A 22,770-nucleotide genomic window follows, 5' to 3' on the forward strand; every position below is an offset into this window, starting at 1 on the left:
GAATTTCTATCGGATCCCAAGACTTGTTCAGCTTGTGCACAGGGTAGCCCAGAACTGCCAGGGATTTAATATCCCAGGTGAGCTCAAAATTGAGAGGTAGAGCTGGTGCATTAATCATCTGGCATCCTCATTCCCTGTGGAATGACTCTGAAGTGTCATCTACACGAGCCCTTGGAGAGTCTCCAGTGGATGGCACCTCAGATGCCCTTTATGGAAACCTGCCTAACATGCCACCTTTATTTCTCACTTCCCTTACTGATTTTACTGTCCCTCTTATGCTTCCTAGGATCAATCCCACAAATAAATTATCCTTTTCCAAGTCCTTGTCTCAGACTTTGCTTTCTTGCAAGAACCCAAACTAAAGCAGAGTCATTCAACACACATTGTTCTTAAAATTGTTATCAAATTAAACTCAGAGGAAGCCTTGAGCAATCCTCTCTGTTCTCTGTTCTTCGTGGTCTGATTCCTGCAGAAATGTCATGAGCACGACAGTGGGAGGAGTGTATCCTTGTTTACTCCTCGCTAATATGCAGAGGGGTGCTAGCTGGTGAACCGGATATGGAGAGGTATGAGCCCAAAGGCCTTCCTCATGTATTTAACTCTTGGGTCTTCATTGGTATTTATACTTCACTTTTTCATAAAACTAATTTCCTCTTGGAGACTGAAACACACAGAACATTCTAAAAGTGTGTGTTTGCACAAGTTCAAACTCTTCTTGAAGAAAGGAAAGGAGGGGTAGAGGGACAGGGAGAGAAAACCAGAGGGAAGGAGGAAGAAACAATAACTGGCGTAACTTCCCTATGCACACTTCTGAGTTATTGGCCCCTTCATGTTGGGCGGGAAATATGGTTTCTGCCTTGTGACATAAAGCTCAGCTATGAACAAAATAAGAAAGGTTCAGGCCACTGAAAGGGTCTCAAGGTCCAGTTGATATTGAGGTGGTTGTCAGCAAGTGGGTGTCTCGCCCACATTCCACTAATCATTTCTTTCAAAAGATTTATTTATGCATACACGAACTGGGGTACAGGCCAGAGGTGTGGGGGTGAGAGAATTCACCAGAGACAGAGCGGGGAACAGAAGAGGCAGACTGACTGAAATACACTGTTGAGGGGAGTAGTGGGTGAGTCAGGAGAGGTCTGCTATGCCATTTGGGTAGCTCCCTGACTGGGGATTGAACTTGTGCTGCAATGGCTAAGGATAGCTTCATTGGGTGAGTCTTAACCCCTTTTGCCATCAGGGAGGCCCAATTTTTTTAAAAAAGATACAACATTTTCCTATTTCTGTCTTGCCTCCTCTATCTTTTCACTTTCTACCACCCCCCACCCCCGTGCTTCCTTTTTTTTTTTTAATTCACTTTATTTTTCAAATTTTAATTTTGCATGGAATAACTGGGCTATAGGCCAGAGTTGTGGGGGGTTAGAGGGTTCACCAGAGACAGAGTAGGGAGCAGAACAGGCAGATTTACTGAAATACACTGCTGAGGGGAGCAGCAGGTGAGACAGGTGGGCTTGATGCTAGGAAGCATAAGAGGGACAGTAAAATCAGTAAGGGAAGTGAGAAATAAAGGTGACATGGTAGGCAGGTTTCCATAAAAGGCATCTGAGGTGCCATCCACTGGAGACTCTCCAGGAGAGGCCTGCTACACCTTTTGTGGGTTAGCTTCCTGGCTGAGAATCCAACTCAGGCCATCAGGGTGATAGCACTGAGAGTTAACCCTTAGGCCATCAGGGAGGCCCCTCGGTTATCTTCTCTTTTCTTAATGAGCTTCAATATCACTCTAAGTTCTATCTGCCTCCAGTTTACTTTATTTCTCTATTTGGAGTAGACCTGCTACATGTACCTGCTACAGGTACCCCTGAATGGAGTCTCTTTTAGAAATTTTGGCTGATCTTTTCCTCTAAGGCCCCAAGAATTAAAGGAATTTCATTCTACTTTTAAACCCATCAATGGTCATCCCTGTCATTGCACAGCTTTATTTGTGAATCATTGAGCTATTGTGACCATGCCTAGTGGACAGTCCTTTCCCTATATGATTGCAGTTCCAAATAGGTTGTTCCTTTGTCTGATCGGGAGATATAAATCCAGGTTAGTAAGATAGTTGTCATCATTAGGGACCTGAGTTTTTTGGGTTTTCACAAACTCATGCCCAACCTGAACATACATCAGCCTCTTGGTCCCTCCATTTCAGGATAAAATAGTACCTGTTGAGCCAACTCTTGCTATGAAGAAATGAAAGGAAGAAATAGAGGACACAAATGTCCACTGGATTAGAAATTCTATAGAAATACAAGTTAGGGGCCTCCCCTGGTGGCACAGGCGGTTGAGCACAGCGCGGTGAAGCTGTCTGCAGCCTCTGCAGTGGGGGTTCGATCCCGGCCACCGGCGAGAATGCCACATGGCGCAGCAGACCTCTCCTGTCTCACCTGCTGCTCCCCTCAGCAGTGTGCTTCAGTCAGTCTGCCTGTTCTGCTCCCCACTCTGTCTCTGGTGAATCCTCTTACCCTCCCGTGCATCTGGCCTGTACCCCAGTTCTTGTATGCATGAATAAAATAAATCTTAAAAAAAAAAAAGAATACAAGTTTGTCTTGTATTTACCATTATGTTTAAAATAAACTTACCATGCCCGTCTTTATTAATAAGTAAAATATAATTACACCTATCTGCTTCCTTTCTCCCCTCAAGGGAACATTTGGAAGACAAGTTGGAGAATCCCTTTATATTTTTTAGAGTAGTATTTCAAAACCTCAAACTTCACCATTATAGAGTTAACAAATATGAAGATAAAAAACAAACAACATATTCTTTGGGTATAAATTATTCTTGCAAGACACTTAAGCTACTTAATTTTTTTTTTTTAAGATTTATTTATACAAGCACTGGGTACAGTCAGAAGCGCAGGAGGGTGAGAGAATTCACCAGAGCCAGAGCGGGGAGCAGAACAGGCAGACTGATGAAATACACTGCTGAGGGGAGCAGGTGGCGAGACAGGAGAGGTCTGCTCCACTATGTGGGTTTCTCTCTGGCCAGGAATCAAACCCGCACTGAAGAGGCTGCGGACAGCTCCACAGTGCTGTGCTCAACCCGCTGAGCCACCGGGGAGGCCCTACTTAATTTTTAAAGGCACTTAAAATAGCTAATTAAACTATCTAATTTCCATCCAACTGCCAGGTTGAGAAACTATCATGCCTCACTGTGATGGTAAGGTGAAGACACCCCAAATTCCACTTAGTTACTCACTGGAGAAAGGATTGATAAAATCCATAAAAATGTGGAGGATGACTATTTTCTCCATGACATTTTCCATTTGAAAGTAGATTTTGTAAAAGATAATGGTACTTGTTCTTCTCTCTCCCAGCTTTTCCTTCTCTTCCCCAGCTTTAAATGTTTAAATCAACATAATTAAATAGTTATCTAATGTAAGTCAAAGGAAAGACACAGTATATATGAGTCTGGATTTTTGTTATAAAAAGACAAAACTAATATGCCTAATGTTTTAAAAGGATAGGAAGCCAAGATTTTAGAAAATGTGACAAAATTTAATGTAACTTGTAGAAAAAGAGGATAAATGAATTTCTTTGTTTGCTTTGTACTGCTGAAGTTCCAGTTTTCTTTTCAGAAAAGTGCATATGGATTGTGAATAAATTGCTGTATTATTGCTCTGGCAGTCTCATGGAATCTTCAGATCACACTTTGCATGCCATCTAATCTCTCTGATTCAAGACTATGTACCACTGTAAAAGGTTTTCGCCAATCATGGCTAAATTACCCTTTCTGAGTGAGACATCAAAGTACAAAGTGTCATGTCGGATATATACTCCAAGCAATTACAAGCTATTTTCAGGTGTCAACCACCTAAGTTTCAACCGTGATAATAAATCAACTTCTAGAACAATGTCAGTTATTATATTAAGTCCCAGGGACAAAGGTAGTCTGGGTCACTGATTATTCAGAGTTTATATAATCAGTTAATTTTAAAGAATGGGTTTATGATATTTTTGAAGCTTATCCAGTAAAATTTTTGTGGATTTTTAGAGGACTTAAAAACTCCCAATTATGCTCAGAACAAACCCTTAAAGAACAACAATAGATCATTACTGGATCTTGTGACTGTTGTCTTCAGTCATTAGACATGGTAATACATGTGGTTGAGGAATGAGATAGAAAGATTCAGCTTCCTTATAAAGAATGCAAAAAAAAAATTCATTCATTCTTTGAGAAAGGGAAACAAGAAAAATTTTAAGTGGTCAGAGAGGAGTTTCTGACTTGTAAAATCGAAACTGGTTTAGAAGTGATTTCAAGAGGTAAATCATATAGTTTCATCAAATTGGGCTTAGAAAAAGAGATACATGTTGGTAAACCTTAAATCAAATATAACTTCCTTAAAAAATGAAGTACAGGTTATTTTTTATTAAATTATTTGGCCTCCACATAACTAGTATGTGAAGTTTAATGAAGGATGTCTTAAGTTTTTGAATTTATTCTATTTCCATGCTTCTATGTTGGATGCACAAATATGGTTCAACAGAACTGTGAAACAAACATTATCTTAAATAAATCTATTCTCCAGAGCTTTTCAAGAACTGGTGGAATTTATGGGATTTGTGACAAAGACTTTGTACCATCATTATTACATTTTGGCTTCAGAATTTGATGATAGTGCTCTAAACTAAAGCTTAACAAATCTCACTGAGGTTCTGGGTAGGGAATATTTGTTCTTTTCGCTGATGCTGATAAAACATGTCTTAGTTTATTATTTCATCCCAGCTTGTATTCATCTTATTTTATCTTCAAATTATTTTAACTTATAATAACTCACACTTTCCAAACGCATTGTTCTTGCTTCAGTGATTGTACAATGATGGTGAATTTGATCAGGAACACAGTGTATCAGGCTTTGGAAATTAAAGACTGGTTTTTGGGATTCTCGGTGACAAGACTTGGAAGTAATAAAATGGTAATTGTTTTCCTTCATCCAAAACTAAGATTGTATTAACAGAGGAGTTAAAAGGAAGGCTATATTTCTGTCGCCTAATGGCTACACATTTTAGAATACAGATAAAAATATGAGAATGATACTATTTCATGAACTTGAACCCCATGGAAAAATTATGAACCCCCTGTAATTTTCTGAGTGTTAAGAATACTAAGAGCATCTCTTGCTTTAAGATTTACCTTTGACTCATCCTTTATCATATGTTTAATAAACTAGTAACATAAGTAAGCATTTCCCTTAGTTCTGTGAGTTTTCTAGCAAATTATTTGCTTCCAAGGAAGAGGTCATGTGAACCTCCAAATTATAACCAATCAGACGGAGTTGTCAGTAACCTGAGAACCTACTAGTTACCATTGGCTTCTGAAGGAGAGAGAGAGAGAGAGGACAGTCTCACAGAAGTGGGTCCTTAAACTGAGAGATCTAATGCTATCTCCAGGTAGATAGAATTGAGTTAAATTATGGGATATACAGTTGATATCCCAGAATTGCTTGCTGTGGGCAAAACCTTCACACATTTGGTGACCAGAAGTGTCAGAAAGGAAGTGTTACAAGTAGAAAAGGATAGGTACAGGAGCAGAAAACTGAGTTTTCCTAATGCAGTATCAATTCAGCTAACTTTTTGAGCACCTATCAATACTATGCACTCAGAACTGTACTATGCAAAGATACCCAGAATAAATAAAACAAAATTTTTAGCATCTACATAATGTGACCTAGGATTCTGCCAATCTTTTTAGCAGAAAGAATTAGAAAGACAAAAAGACATCTTTAAAACATCTATACCAGGCTCTATTTTTCTTAACAATAGTTCTGAATATTGAAGAGTATAAATATACTGAGTATAGCACCTTATTGGCTTGAGCAAAAAGTATATATAACTCCTCTCTAGTCTTTTCCTTGTTTTCAGTTAAATATCATATTAGTTGTAAAATGAGGGACAAACATTCTTTAAGTTCTGTTTAAGCCCAAAACAAAACCAAAAGCAGGCTTGGCCCTCCATCTCTTTGTTTTATTATTTCCTGGGTTAGTGGCATATCTTGGTGACTTCTTTGGCTAAGAAAGTTGCCTGGGTAGATTTAACCCTGGGAACGTGTAGCAGTTTAGACCCTCCTGCTCTTAACTGCAATGCTCTGTGTTTTTGTTTTCTTCATAAGTTGGAGGACAGTGAGTGCTAGCAACAGGGAAGTGATGCTGAGACAGAAGGAAGGAGGAAGCTGGGGTCACATGATTCAAAGTGATAGGTCTACATGCTTCTGAGAATTATTGAATAATTTACTCTTCAGATCTTGGTTCATCTGATGTAACTTGCAGCACAGACGCCAGAGATAAAAACCTGGATCAACTGTCCTTTCTGACTACCTGGTCCTTCTCCTTGCCTCTCTATGCTTTTACTTACTTTCCTTTTTTTGCAGACTTTTAGAATGTACTTGGAAATCCAGAAATTGAGATTTCCTTACATGTAGCAATTGCCCTTTTGTTTGATGTCTGTAAACTCACAGGACAGAACCTTTATATTGCCATCTTGCGTGGGTTAATATCAATGCTTTTTGTTTAGAGTAGTTCCCCCATATTTTGCTATCAGCAGATGCCAAAATTAGATGACCATAAGAACATTATGCAGGAAAGACTCAGGCCTTAATCTAATATTTTGGGACACAGTAATCATCACAAGCCATTTTTTTCTTTTTGCAAAAAATCATGATATTTTATGCTGTATTTCCACTCCTAAAATGACTTCACTGTTGGTGATGGTCCTGGCATTTGTCCTTTAGGAGAAGTCAGAAAACAGGTACAGGAGAAGCTGAAGCGCTTCCTTGCTGTCTTCTATTCCTGCCTGGACAGGGCAGGTGACTACCAGGTAGCAATAGATGACTACCAGTCCCCTTATAATGGACAATGAAGGGGTACTGCTTGCCTTTTTTGGTTAGAACAGACAATATTTTAAGGAGAAGACCAATGATTAGAATCACCAGTGCATGGTCTCCCTCTTAGCCACCCCATTTGATTTTTTTCTTTCTTGAAAACATCACTGTATATTTCAAGAACCAGCATTTCAAAGGTCATTTCAAGTAAGTGCCAAGATATGAAAATATAAGCCTAATGGGCCCAAGAAGTCTCTTTGAATGAAGCAGAATTTTCTTAACTCCACTGTTGTCTATTTTCTTTATTAGCCCAAGCCTTTTTAACATCTTTCCTTCTGCCACAGCCCTGCTAGTGTTTCTCCCAGAATGATCTCGGGCACCATGAATCTGCATAGACTAAGAATGTGGGTAACCCAAAATAGTCTTATTCATAAAAAAAAAAAATCGATATTAAGGTCTGTTGAAAACAACAACAGTGTCACAGTTTGTCACTCTGGTCACAAGACCAGGATGCTCTTTGTCTGCAACTACCCACCCAGGGTTCACAGAGAAAACCAGCAGAACCCTGTTCAAGGGCTTCCCAAGGCATTCCCAGGTACCGCGTTGGCCAAGTCTAGGCAGTTAAGACATGGAAAAGGGAGTTTATCTCTTAGGTCTTGGTGCTACTTTCTACAACAGACCCGTTTAGGAATGTCTGACATAGGCTTGAACACAGAAGCTCATATCTGACTGTGAAAGTAAAGCTAATGTGACTTCTCAGAGCAGAATTTCTACTCCAGGGAACGCAGGCTCCCCTGGGTTGAGGAGTTAAAGGCAAATTGCTTGTGGGCTGTCAGTTGGTGATCAGCTCTGGAGTCTGTTTCATCTGTATTCCTAATTAAAGCCCAAATTAAACCCAGTCAAATGTTCCCATGAAAAAAACACAAGAATGAGATTCCAAATTCTCATCAGCACAAAAGGAGTCTCATGTGTAAACCCTTAATTCAAATGTCTGACCCTCTTTATATCTGCTTCCCCCAAGAGTTCTGGGAAGAGGTTATTCAATGTACAGAAAGCAACTTGCCTGGATTTTTAATTTTCCTCTCAGTGACTTGCATGAGAGAAATCAGTATCCAGTCAATCGAATGAATCTGTAGGTCTATGGGATGAAGGAAGAGGGAGGAGTCAATGTTGACCCCTGTTCCTATTCTGAAAACTGAGGAGTGGGGACACTGAAAAAGAAGCTGCTTTGTTGCTAAGGTGGTAAGTTTGGCTGTGGAAAGTTCAGTTTGAGTTCTCAGGGGGAATAGGAAATGAGACCCAGAGGCTAAAAGCAAGGTAGAGTCTGAAGAGAAAAGTGGGGGTCATCAAAACCTGAGGCATTGGGTAAATTAGATCAATGTGAGGAAAATACAAAGTGAGAAGGGGGATTGAGATGACGCCACTGCTGCAATCTTGCATGGAGATGAGAAGCCCCCTGCCTACTGGCGTGCTGGTTCCCTCATTTTCCCACAGACAATATGGGATATGGCACATTATTCATGAATTTGCTGGGATAAACCTTGCATAAAAATGACTCACTCAGTTGTCTGTAGTCTTCTTATTCATCACAGGTGAAAACAGGTCTGTTGTCACCAGAAATCCACAAAGAACAATGCAGTTGAAGACAGCCAGTAAAGGGGTGCTATTTACTCCTCACCCGCCAACCCCTCCAGCCCTATGAAGCAGGTTTTAATTACAGAGAAGTGGATAGTCGCCACGCCACTCTGCCAAGGATCCGTTGGGCCTATTACCATACACTGAGTGCTTTACTTCGAAATTTCCCTCCAACCCTCCTTCCACCCTCTCAGTGGGCTCAGTCATGACAGCAGAAGTTAGAAGGCAGGTTTTCAGAAAAACTCACCCTGGGGTCTTTCTCCAGCTGCTGCTTATGGTGTAGGCTACGTCTTCTCTTGGCCTTTGCAAGGCTGTTGTGATAGAAGTGGTACATGCCTTCAGTGAAAGGGAGCTGTGGAGTCAAACAGACACAAGGCATGGTTAGCTTCTGATGGGGGCCCTAGAACAGGGACTCTGAAGCTGGGGCTGCACACTGGGCATCCACGGGATGGGGATATATGTGAAAAAACTCCTGCAAACCTGTATCACCATGCCCTGCTTTCTTCCAACCTAGTCCTGTCTTCACAGCTGGATTGCCTCTCCTCTCTCTGACCCTTGGGTGCTTGTCTCCTTGCTGGGCAATGCAAATATGCAAAGCTAGTAAGTATGAATGACAGTCTAAGTTTCCCCTCCATCTCTCTTTCCTAAGAATTCTTGGAATTAGGTATGAATGTTAGAACTGGTTAGAGAAGCCCCAATAGTGAGAACCGATGAGGGGCTCAGAGTCTGTAAGCATCTAAGAGAACTTAAAGAGGATTGTCTGGCCTTCCCGGTGACGCAGCAGGTTGAGCACAGTGCTAAGAAGCTGTCGGCAGCCTCTGCAGTGCAGGTTCGATTCCTGGCTGGCCAGGGAGCTACCCACATGGTGCAGTAGACCTCTCTTGTCTCTCCAGCTGCTCCCCTCAGTAGTGTATTTCAGCAGACCTGCCTGTTCTGTTCACTGCTCCATCTCTGGTGAATCCTCTCACCCCTTGCATCTCTGGCCTGTGCCCCAGTTCTTGTATGCATAAATAAATAAATCCTTAAGAAAAATAAAGAAGATTGTCACTTTCTCCATGATTCATGGTCACTTGGTGTGAAAAGCCTTACCTGAGTGTCAAGAAATGTGTTGTGGAATATTCTGTTACTATCTAACCTTGGCCAAGTCACTTCCCCTCTGGGGCTCTTTTTGTCTTTTTCTTTAGATAAATGGAATGTTGAATTCTCCAGATCACCTCTCTTTCTCCACATGTCTTCATAAATATGGAACTTTTAAGCAATCATTTAAATAAAAAGTAAACAATTGACCATAAAGGGTAAGGTCATGAGGCGGTTGTTTTTCAGTTCTTAACCTAATTAATGAATTTAATTGAATGCTGGTAAATTATTGTCAAAATCATGGATATTTTTGGAGAGATGAGACATAATTTTCATCAGACTCCTAGGAGTCCCCTAACCAAAAATATTTCACTATTCAAAGTATTTGCTATTGAAGCCATCCCATATATGTGAAGTCACTCAGGGTTTGAAAGAAAAGGGAAGGGGATGTGGGTGCTTGGGAAGTAAGAAAGGTCTTACCAATACAGGTGGGGCCAATATGAACATTTTTTGTTTAAGTAGGGATCTTTGTCTGGTCCAAATATTTAAGAAACATTCATTATTATTTTTAATATAAAAATATACAGAAAAATTACATAACAAAAGTATAAGCAATGAAGTAAAAAAAAAATCACATTTTTTTAGGGAGTATTAAATTTAGAAGGTTATCTTTTATTAATTCAGTCCACCTTCTTCCAAGAACAAAGTACTATTCCCTTAATAGTTACAAGAGTCAGTTTTAGATTTTCCTCTTTGCTTATACACACACACACACAGAGTATATTACTGTTCAAAATGATTTGTCACTTATCACCTATGTTTATCAAAAGCATCTACTGATACATCCTACTTCCTTTTTAACAGCTGTATAGTGCTCAATTATATGAGCTACATCATGATTTATTTAACTTGTCCATTATTTATGTATATTAAAACATTTCATTTGTTACACTTAAAAAGAATGTTGTGTGTTGAGGTGAGAGAAAACCAGTAATGATGGAGTAGGCATCTTCAAAAAACAACCAAAAGCAAGTCGAATACTGAGATAAATTGAAAATCAACTTTTTCTGAACTCTGGAAATTGACAAAAGACTTGCAGAAATCTGAGGAGCATTTGTTCAAGGAAAGCAGTTTAATCTCAGTAATAACATTACAGGGCAGGGAGAGGGGCACCCCAGAACTCCCAAACCTGCCTGCTCTAAATAGGTTCTGCCATCCGCTGCCATCAAGACAGAACATAAAAGACCTTTAATGGAAAGGAAGTTTAATACAATTAGTGAACAATACAGAAAAGGCAAAGAAGATAGTTTTTAAATTAAGCACCTGAAGCTACCCATTCCTTCATGGGTAAAAGTCCACCCAAATGGGATTGGCCCAAAGCAAGGCCCAAAAGCCTGCCGTAAGTCTAAAGCAACTTCCAGTGGGGACCCATAGAAAAGGATCAGAAACAGCCAGACAAGGAAAAGAGCAACATCAAAATCAAGATAAAAGCTGACATTGTTAGCCTCCCTTCCGGTCTCTCACCCACGTCTGTTTCACCAGTCCATGACCAAAAGGCAAACGGTTTCTTCACACGTTTTTCTGCTCCACATGCCTCCTTTAGGTCTCCTTGCTCTCCATCCTGCTTTCTCCTTGCCAGTTCTTCTCCCTGCTCAGCTCCACCCTCCCTTGGGTGGAGCAGGAAACCTGGAAACTCCCCTTTATCTGGGCACCACCCTGTTACAATAAAAGCAACGTTTGCATTTTAACTTGTCCTATTCTCATCCATTTCTCCTCTTTTCTATGGTATCTTCCAAAACCAATGGTCTTGTATCACAATAGCCATGAAAACTTGCACTTAACAGAGACAATGGAGGGTGTAGACTTGGTTTAGAGCTATTCAGACAGATCCATTCCCAGATAATTATATGGAAGTTTCTTCCAAAGTTCCATTCATAGGGTTTGTTATTATTTTCTCTGACCCAGAGTTTGCTCAGAGGCTGACCAAAGAAACATCTGGGGAATGAGGTGTCCAGATACTTGCAAACATTTAGCATGATCCTATATTTAGAAGGCCACACACGTGCCAAACTATGCACATGACCAGGAAATTCCTGGGAAAACTCTAAATTCTCATTTCTGTTGGCTAACATTAGTTCCCTCTGCCAATTGGTGACATCAGCAAGGAGCAGCTCAGATAGGAATCCTCAATGGATATTCCTGGCACGGAGGAGGGGCCTGGGGCTACTGAAACAGATATTGGATGAATTTCAAGCCAGCTTGGCTAGGGGTCTGCTGCATGAATGAAAATCTCTTAGAACACTGCAATTTTTATGAGTTAGTTCCTGTTCATTAAAAACCATATTTTCCAGGGCAAATTAAGCATAAATATTTCACATGCATTTTCCAGGCTTAGTGGCTCTTGAATGTTTTCTCAATGGAACCCTGCTGGTGTATTCAGGGCAGTATTTGGATCTGATGAAAAAAAAAAAAAAAAAGGAGGATGGAGTAGGAGGAAAATGAATTTGTGCTGACCCTTTGCTCTCCAGACTGTGCTTCTGACCACTGTCACATTGTATGAACATTAACAGGGTAGGGTGAGGTGCACCCCAGGACTTCCAAACCTGCATGTTCTGAATGGGTTCTGCCATCTACCGCGTAGAGAAAAAACATACTTAGTGCATGAGACCTTCTATGGGAAGAAACTTAAGGACAATTAACGTGCGATAAAGAAAAAGAAAGAATGGAGTTTCCAAATAAAGCACCCAAAGTTACTCATCCCCTCGTGGGTAAAATGCCTATGCAGACAGGGTTGGCCCAAAGCAGGACTGCTGAGGCCCAAAAGCCTGCCACAAGTCTAAAGTGCCTTCTGGTGGGGACCCACAGGAAAGGGGCAGAAGGGGCCAGACAAGTCTGGAAGAGTAAAATCAAAATCAAGATAAATGTTAACCTCCCATCTCTCTTACCCATGACTCTCTCTCAAGTGTCTCCTACCATGTCCCCCAAGTCCCTGGTACAAGTCCAAGGCTGAGAAGCAAGTGCAGCTCCTTCACATGTCTCTCTGCTCCATGTGCCTCCTCCAGGTCTTCTTCATATCCTTTCTTGCTTCTCCCTGTCTCCTCTAACTTCCCCTCTGTGCTCATCTCCACCCTAGTCTTCCTTGGGTGGAGCAGGGAATCTGCAACTTCCTCTTTCCCTAGGGATTACCTTGTTATGAGCTTGGAATTATTTCCAGTTTTGGATGCATTACAGAGGCAACTCCATAAAGGCAGAGGTACCATGCTCCCTGCAATTCCCCCCGCCCCACACACACATCATCCACCTTAGACTAGATACAGGAACGAGGGGCGGGGCTGAGCGGCCAGGTGACATTATATCACGAAAGGCAGGTGGGCTGTAAAAAAGGGAGAGCTCTTGTTCCTGCAGCCCAACTTGCACCTTTGTCCTTCTAGGAATGAGACACGTGGAAGAGAGACATGTAGAGACATTTGAAAGAGAGACATGGGTGAGAGACAAAAAAGGCAGCTGCTATCTTGATGTGGTGAGAGTTCTGCTGTGCCTGTGGGTAGTTCCCTGGCTGGGGATCTAACTGGCACTGCAGAGGCTGTGGACAGCTTCACAGCACTGCACTCAACCCTTTGCACCACTAGGGAGGCCATGGTGTCTCCTTTGTTCCAGTTTTCTGGGACCTGTTTCAGAGCCTCTTTCTTGTTGTTCTGTTAGGGGGAAAGGATGTCCTGAGCTAATCCCATACAGGCTTTGTGGACTCCACCCCCACTCCAGACCAAAGCCATCAAGACATTGGGAAAGACAAATCCCATCACCACCAAAGGGAAGGTGGCTGGGACCTGAGGGTGGAGTTAAGCAGCCAGGTTGGGTATAAAAACCAAACATGTGGGCCTTGGGCTCTCTCGCTCTGTCGCTCACCTCCTGGCTTCATGGCTCCTGGCTTGCAGCCAGTTCTCAGAGTGCCATTTGGGATTCCAGATCTGCGGATCGGGTAGGACGCATTTAAAACTTTGTCTCCCACTTTTCTCCCTGAATGTACATTTCCCCATTTCCCCTTCCCTTGTAAATAAACCTTTTAGTAGCCTTTCATGTGTGCCTGCAGTAGAGTATTGATAAGTCCTTTTAAGTGCGCAGGTGAGGACCCACAGTCAGGCACCCCGTTTTGTACCGGGAGCTGCCCTATAACAGTTCCCCACAGAAGATGCCTCAGATTTGTGGCGAGCTTTGAGGCCTCAGCAGTCCTACTTTGGGCCAACCATGTTTGGCTGGGTATTTGTCCATGAGGTGAGGGGTAATTTTGGGTGTTTTATTTGGAATATCCTTTCTTTTTCTCTTTACGTACAACAATTCTAGTAATGATCTTTCATATATGTCTTTTTCTTTGTGTGTACAAGTGGTTGGATCCCTCTCGAGCATGCAAGTTTGAGGTATCCCGGGTGCCCCTTACGGCATAATGAATCTGAAAATTTTAGCACTAGAAAGATACTTTGAGGTCATCAAGCACCAGAACATTGGGGAAACATTGTTCTGGGTTTGTTTTACTGAATTAAAAAAAAAAATTAAATTTGAGTGGAGGCAAAGGAAAAACTTTCTTAACAGTGGAATTCTGATAATAAATGTAAAGGTAATGATAAAAATTGAACATCACTTTTTAGGAAGTGCCACAGTAATAACTGTGTGAGGCAAGCTTCTCCAAAGGGAGCTAAATTAGTGGGTGAAATATAATGATAGACAAAGAGAAAAAATATTTTATAGTAGGGGGTCTTGGCAGAAACCCTTTAACTAAATTAACCTCAAAGTTAACCTCTCCAGGGATAAGACATCAAAATCATGTTCCTAGTGATAGGATGTACAGGGAAGGAGACAATCTCACTTATATGACTTTCTTGCCCCAAAGACATAACCTTTATTCGATCAGGAGAAAATATCAAACAAACTCACAAGTGGTTAGTGCTCTTCAGTAAAGACAAAGAAAGACTGCAGAATGTTTCCAAATTGGAGGAGACCAAAGAGAAAGTACAGTTAAATAACATGTGTTCCCTGGATTAAATTCAGGACCAGTTAAACAACAGTAGCAGGACCTTTGAGAAAATGAACAAAGTCTTTAGATTAATTAATAGAATCTTATCAATGCTTTCCCCTGGCTTTGTTAATTGTACTATTGTTATTCAAGATGTTAACTTTGGCGGGGGGTGCTGGATAAAGGGCATATAGGAACTTGTGTGTCAATTTTTAATGTAATATTTTTTTATTATGATAAAATATACACAGTATGAAAAGCCTAATTGTAAGTATTCTTAAGTTCAAGGATAGCTCGATGACATTAAGTACATTCATACTGTTGTGTAACCATTACCACCATCTACCCCCAGAACCTTTTCCAGCTTGCAAAATTGAAGCTATGTTCCCATTTTTTCCCTGCTGTGCCTGTCTACCATTATTATACTTTCTATTTCTGACTTGGGCTATTCCAGTTATCTCATATAAGTGGAATCATACATTATTTGTCCTTTCATCACTAGCATATTTCACTCAGTATAATGTTTGTTAAGGTTCATCTATGTGTGGCATTGTCAGAATTTTTTTACCTTTTTAAGGCAAAATAATTTCCATTGTCTGTATAAACCACAGTTTGTTTACCCGTTCATCTATCAATAGACACTTGGGTTAATTCTACATTTTAACTATTGTGAATAATGCTACTATAATCATGGCTATATCTATGTGTCATTTTTGTAATTTTTTTTATCTGAAATTTTTTTCAAATTAAAAAATTTTTAAATGTGGGCCTCCCCAGTGGTGCAGCGGATTGAGTACAGCGCTGTGAAGCTGTCCACAGCCTCTGCAGCACGAGTTTGATTCCAGACCGGCTGGGGAGAAACCCACATGGCATGGCAGACCTCTCCTGTCTAGCCCGCTGCTTCCCTCAGCAGTGTCTTCGGTCCTCTGCCTGTTCTATTCTGTGCTCTGTCTCTGGTGAATCTGCTTACCCTCCTGCACATCTGGCCTGTGCCCCAGTTCTTGTATAAATAAAATGAATCTTAAAAAAAAAAATTAAAAGTAAAAATAGTTAAAAAATTAAATTTGAATGTCATATATTTCTCATTTCAAACCAAGGTCATGCTGTTAGGGGGAAAGGATGTCCTGAGCTAATCCCATACAGGCTTTGTGGACTCCACCCCCACTCCAGACCAAAGCCATCAGGACTTTGGGAAAGACAAATCCCGTCACCACCAAAGGGAAGGTGGCTGGGACCTGAGGATGGGGTTAAGCAGCCAGGTTTGGTATAAAACCAGACACGTGGGCCTTAGGGTCTCTCTCTTTTTCCGCTCGCCTCCTGGCTTCACGGCTCCTGGCTCGCGGCCAGCTCTCAGAGCGCCATTTGGGATTCCAGGTCAGCGGATCGGGTAGGACGCATTTAAAACTTTGTCTCCCACTTTTCTCCCTGAATGTACATTTCCTCATTTCCCCTTCCCTTGTAAATAAACCTTTTATTAGCCTTTCGCGTGTTCCTGCAGTAGAGTATAGGCAAGTCCTTTTAAGCGCGGGTGAGGACCCCCAGTCAGGCAACCCATTTTGTATCAGGGCTGCCCTATAACAATGCCACTTCCTACTGTTACAGGGCAGCCCCGATACAAAACGGGTTGCCTGACTGTGGGTCCTCACCAGCGTGTTTAAAAGGACTTATTAATACTCTACTGCAGGAACACACACGAAAGGTTAATAAAAGATTTATTCACAAGGGAAGGGCAAATGAGGAAATGTACAACTCAGGGAGAAAAGTGGGAGACAAAGTTTTAAATGCGTCCTACCCGATCCGCCGACCTGGAATCCCAAATGTCACTCTAAGAGCTGGCCGCGAGCCAGGAGCCGTAAAGCCAGGAGGCGAGTGAAAAAGAGAGAGCGAGAGACCCCAAGGCCCACGTGTTTGGTTTTTATACCAAACCTGGCTGCTTAACTCCACCCTCAGGTCCCAGCCACCTTCCCTTTGGTGGTGACGGGATTTGTCTTTCCCAATGTCTTGATGGCTTTGGTCTGGAGTGGGGGTGGGGTCCACAAAGCCTGTATGGAATTAGCTCAGGACATCCTTTCCCCCTAACACTACTGTCATATGCTTCCAACGGTCACATGTCACATTGCAACAGGTTGGTCCCCAGGAAAGGGGGAGTTTCCAGGTTTCCTGCCCCACCCAAGGGAGGGTGGAGGTGAGCAGGGAGAGAAGAAGCTGCAGAGGAGTCTGAGGAAAGAAGGAAGCAGGATGGAGAGCAAGAAGCTGAGAGACACGTGAAGAAACTACACTTGCCTTTTGGTCATGGACTGGGTGGCACAGATGTGGGTGAGACCCGTGGGGAGATGACAATAGCAGTTTTTGTCTTGATTTTGATTTCGCTCTTTTCCTCTCAGACTTGTCTGGTTGTTTCTGATCCTTTTCTGTGGGTCCCCTCTGGAAGATGCTTTAGACTTGGGGCAGGCTTTGGGCCTTGTTCTGGGCCAATCCTGCTTGGGTGGACTTTTACCCACGAGGGGATGGGTAACTTTGGGTGGTTGATTTAGACTATACTTCTTTGCCTTTCCTGTATTATTTCTTAATTGTATTAAAGCTCCTTCCCATTAAAGTCTCACATGTTTTGTGTTGATGTGGCAGATGGCAGAACCTATTTAGACCAGGCAGGCTTGCGGGATCTGGGGTGCCCCTCTCCCTGCCTTGTAACAACATGAGGTCTTTTTACAGGGTGATATTACATGGTAAGATGCACCCCTGACTTAATACTAACTGCCTCATTTCATAGAGCAGTGCATTGTGGCTCAGGGAAGGGTAGCATTCACCCAGTTGGGAGGGAATTTTCAGAAGAAATCCCAGTTCTCTTTAAGTCCAGCAACCTCTCTACCACACTGCTTCCACTGCAGTCAATCTATATCCAATCGCCCTTTGCAATCAAGGCTATGAATCCAGAGATCCAGAGATCTCAGACTGGAATTCCTGATGAAGACAAATGTGATTCAAGAACAGCCAGGCTGGTGAGTGACATGCCTCTATTGTTTCCTTAGGGCCCACATCCCCAGATTCTTTGATTAGTGGTATTATTTTGCCTTTGCGATGAAAGGAGTTCATTGGTCTCAAGGAGCTGAAATTAGAACTCTCAGCAACTTACTGTTGAGGCATAAACAGGTAAGGTGGTAAATCATATTGACCTACAGGCATTGGTTATTTTTCCAACCCTTTTTGTCTTGTCAAAAGTAGATGACCTTTATTCAATCAGGAGGAAACATCACACACATAATTGGTATGAGTACTCTTGAGTATAATGAGTGTTCTTCATTAGAGACAAAGGAGTGCAGAATTTTCCAAAATGGAGGAGTATAGACCATAAATCCCCTGCTCCTTGAGCATCTGAGAAGCAACACTCTGAGCTCATTGTGCAAGCATGAGACCCAACCCAAGGAGAGAAAGACAGAGGCCACGTGTCTTCCAGTACTTGATGCCTACACAGACTTCAATATGGTAATATTCATGCATTTCTCAGTTTCTTAAGTAGAATGTTAATCTTACAAATAGAGAACAATCTTAGGTTCTCAAACATTCATCTGAGTTTCCCAGTAAGAAACCTCTCATATGTCCGTATCAGTATGCTTTCAACATTTACACACACACACACCCTTCTTTTATACCATCATTTTTTCTCTTAAGGCAAAATATTCATGGTTCCAGAAGGAAGGAGGAAAAGAAATGAAAGAAGAATTCACAGTCAGCTTGAAGTTTCAGGCTGGGTGACAGTATAATAACATTGCTAACTCAGACTTGCAGAGTTTTTTAAAATCTCTTTATGCCACAAAATTCTACAGATCCCAACAACACTTCTCAGTGACTCTTTTCCTTCTTTTTTCCAAATCATAGAAATAATAATGATGGTGCTAAGTTAAAGATGTTCCCTGAATCCACACCGTCCCCTTCCTTAACAGCTTTGAGCCCCAAGAAACTGGCAACCACTTGTGGACAGACAAGGCACGTTAAATTCTCATGGAGCCCATTGCCTGCTTCCCTTTAGACCAGAAATCTTTTCCTTTAAGCAATTCACAGCTGTTCCTGACATTCTCCAAATATGGTCTTCACCCCAAATTTTGTGCTTCTCTGAATTTACTTATTTTCAGGAAAATCCTGCATTCTTACAGATTATCAAATGGATCCAGAATCTCCAAATGGTTAAATCTCCCTGGTTCAGATTCATCACCTTTCCTTTGTTTGAATTCTTTGCATTTGTTCATTGTGCTGAATTTCATTATGCTCAGTCAGGCTTACTTGGGAATCTAGTTTGTAGCACATGGGACATCATTCCACATCTAAAGATTTTTAAATTTTATTTTCAAAAGGAGCTTCTGTCAATAGGATTAAGGATATAATGTTATAATACAATGTTGCTTCAATTAAAAAACATAAAAAGGTTTAGAAATAAGACCTGGAAAATAATACATCAAAGAGAAAAACTGGCTCAACTGATAATTGCTTGTCAATTTCATTTGGGGCTCTGCATTTTACTGACATTTCCCATGATCATTCTTGATTTTCCAGCATTACATGCAATCTCTTTTGGGTGAGGGAATAGGTTGGGGTGGGGAGGATCCCAGGTTGTGTCCCATAGTTTCCTCTAGGTCAATGAGGAAATGCACATACAGAAAACTATATTGTACAATTGACAGAAACATATGATATTCTAGTAACAAAGAAGGATGGGCATAGAGACTGTGGCTGTGAATGAGGAAGGGCTTGATTCCACCCTTTGCCTATTGTGAATAATGATACTATAATCATGTATGTACCTCATGGAGGATAGGAATAGAAAAACTGAAAAGGAGGTGCACACAAGACCAGAAACCTGGCTCACAAAATGCCAAGACCTGGAGGTGGGGGTAGAATGGATTAGCACAACCATTGACATAACTATGTAAACCAAGATCCTTAGGGGCCAAAGCCCAGATTACAAAGCACTCCCTACTCTGTAGGGAGTGTCTAGAGCACAGGCCCAAGGGTAAAGACATGGAAGATTGATCCCAACAGACCCCAAAAGTGAAGATATGGAGATTGAGCCCATGTGGAATCTCCCGGAATCTCAGATTCTGCATAGTTATCCAAAATTAGCAACTAACCATAAGGTTCAAAAGGAGTGACTCCTCCCAAACAGAAGAAGACTATATTAGTGCAGTCTCTGCACAGGCTTGGGGCAGCACTCCATCTGCCCACCTGTGACTATGCAGGTTCTTCTTTCACCAACTCTCTCCCTTTGTAGGGCAGCAGCCTTCCTGCCTGCCCATGACCTGCACCATGCTGGTACTTCTTCTCACTGACCTCCCTCAATGCAGGCAGCTCTCCTCAAGGCTGCCTGACTGCAACCATGCAGGCCTCTCAGCAAAAGTGTCCCTTTCGGGGCAGCTCTTCCTGCCCATTTGTGTCTATGCAAGTATCCTTCATTGTTCTGTTCCCTTTCCCTAACAAATCTGTTCTTTAAATATAACCAATGTCTCTGTCTCATGGAGAAACTCGCCTGGGGAACTCACCGCATGCCACCGAAACAGGAGCTCTGGTGAAACCTTTCCCAGAGTGAACCCAAGGACGCCGCACTCCAAACCCACTAACTCCAAAATGACATCATACCTATGTGTCATTTTTTTGCAATTTTTATAAAATCAAATTATTTCTGAATTTCAAAATTATTGTGTTATGTTGAAAAGAACATGGTCTTTGGAGTCAAACATAAAAACAAGTAGACTGAGAGCTCCATGAAGATTATGCTTGTTTCACTCACAAGTGTTCTTATACAGAGTATGTGTTTTATAAATATTTTTGAATGAACAAAAATACCACGAGGTTCTAGATTCTGGAGAGTTGTTAAGTTGCTGTATGCTTCAGTGTAGATGATCAAATCTCTATTTAATGTTCACTGGGTATTAGTAAAACATTTAATTCTTTGGGGATCATGGAGGAAATATAAATATGTAATGCAGGTATAGGACTCTAATAAATGCTTTATAAAGATATAACATAAGGGTGTGAACTCATGAGTTTGAGCTTGGAGTAGAAATACACTCAGGTGTTATTAAATACATGGCTAAGACTATCTGTTATTTTTGTCCGCAGTTGGGCCAAATTTTCTACAGCAGCTGTGGAAGACAAGAGAGATTAATTGCTGCCAATTATCAGTTCTGGGTTTGAGGTTATCTTTAAGTGACAAAGAAGAAGGGGGTGAAAAGTGAATGCCTTGGCTATGGGATTATTTCCTAGTATCTTCTCAAGAAAGCTATTCCCCCAAACCTGAGCTAACCCAGAAGCAGGCTTCACTTGGCAGGTCAGTCTCACATATGGTTTGTTAATAGGGCCTTAGTGGTGCCATAGTAAGTTTCACACAGATAATAAGGTCAGAAGAAAATAATTAATGAATTATATGACTTTGATGAAAGATACTGGGTGAGCCACAAAGAAAAGATGATATTTCATGCTAATGGATTAGAAGAATTAATATTGTTAGAATCTCAATATTATGTTACCCAAGGTAAACTACAGATTAAATGCAATATCTATCCAAATTCCAATGGCAGTTTTCGCAGAAATAGAACAAACAATACAAGAATTTTGTAAGGAACCATAAAAGTTTCCAAATAGCCAAAGCAAACTTTAAAAAGTACAAAACTAAAGGAATCATACTTCCTGTTTCAAATTATATATAGCTATACTAGTCAAAACAGTATAGTTGGTATAATAAATAGTCACATAGACCAATAGAATAGAATAGAGAGTCCAGAAATAATTTATGACAAAGGAGGTAAGAATATACAGCAGGGAAAAGGAAAGTCTTTTCAATAAATGGTGTTGGGAATACTGAACACTGACTTGTGAAAGAACGAAACTGGATTGTGATCTTAGACTTTACACAAAAGTTAACTTGAAATGCACTAATGAATTGAATATAAGATTTGAAATGATAAAATTTGTAGAAGAAAATATAGGTGGCAAGCTACTTGATATCAGTTTTGTTATCTTCTTTTTGTCTGGATTTGAATGCAAATGTACATGAAACAAAAGCGAAAATAAAGAAACAGAACAACATCAAAGTAGAATTCTTCTGCACAGTGAAGGAAACCATCAGCAAAATGAAGCCACCTATCAAATGGGAAAAGATATTTGCAAATTATAATCTGATAGAGGCTTAATATCCAAAATACGCAAAGAACTCATACCATTAAATAAAAAATCTGATTAAAAAATGGACAGAGGAACTAAATAGACATTTTCCAAAGAAAACATACAGCTAACTAATAGGCACATGAAAAGATGTTCCATATCACTAATCATCAGGGAAAAGCAATTAAAAAACACAATAAACTATAACAACTCACTCCTGTCAGAATGGCTCTTACCAAAGAAATAAGAAACAACAGTGTTGGTGAAGATGAGGAGAAAAGGGAACTTTAGTGAACTGTGCACTAGAGAAAACAAAACACTAACTTGAAGGGTTATATGCATGCCTATATTCATTGAAGCATTATTTATAATAACTAAGATATAGTATAACATATGTATTCATTGATGGATGAATGTATAAAGAATGAAATATTGCTTAGCCATGAAAAAGAAGGAAATCTTGTCATTTGTAACAACATGGGTGGATCTTGAAGGTGTTACGCTAAGTGAAATTAGTCAAATAGGGACAACTACCTTATGATTTCACATACATGTGGAATTATAAAACAAAACAAAAAAGAAATATAACCAAACTAAACTAAACTAAAATCATAGCCATAGAAAACAGATGGATGGTTACTAGAGGAGAGGAGAATTTGGAGGGTGGGTAAAATGAAGGGGATCAAGAGACACACACTTCCAGTTATAATATAATAAGTTAAGGACATGTATTATACAGAATGGGACTATAATAAATAATACAGTATTGCAAATTTGGAAGTTGTTAAGGAAAGATGGCAAAAAGACATTGTAATGATCATTTCTCCAATATATGCAAATTTCAAATTCTTTTTTTTTAAGCTTTTGAAAACTTTTTTTTCTTTTTATATTCCCCATACAATTGCAACCCCGATTTTGACCCCAATCCCTCCTTCCCTCCCCCCACAAAGAGTGTCTCTGGTTCATAGTTGTTTGTTGATTTTGATTTTTTTTTCTTATAGTTATTCTTTTTCCTGGTCCGTATTTAGGTTTTCTAGATTCCT

The 22,770-nt window shown here is 40.7% G+C and overlaps 1 protein-coding gene across 1 annotated transcript in view; it reads right to left on the minus strand.

The window, feature by feature from the left end:
• The window catches only part of PCSK2 (proprotein convertase subtilisin/kexin type 2), a 244,172-nt gene that overhangs the window by 202,003 nt on the left and 19,399 nt on the right, over window positions 1–22,770 (minus strand). The window contains exon 2 of the mRNA XM_037494323.2: window positions 8,738–8,842. Coding sequence (XP_037350220.1) covers window positions 8,738–8,842 — 105 coding nt within the window. The remainder of the gene's footprint in view (window positions 1–8,737; window positions 8,843–22,770) is intronic.

Source organism: Talpa occidentalis, unplaced genomic scaffold, assembly GCF_014898055.3.
Source record: "Talpa occidentalis isolate TD23 unplaced genomic scaffold, MPIMG_talOcc4v2.1 talOcc4.10, whole genome shotgun sequence".
In the NCBI taxonomy this organism is placed as follows: domain Eukaryota; kingdom Metazoa; phylum Chordata; class Mammalia; order Eulipotyphla; family Talpidae; genus Talpa; species Talpa occidentalis.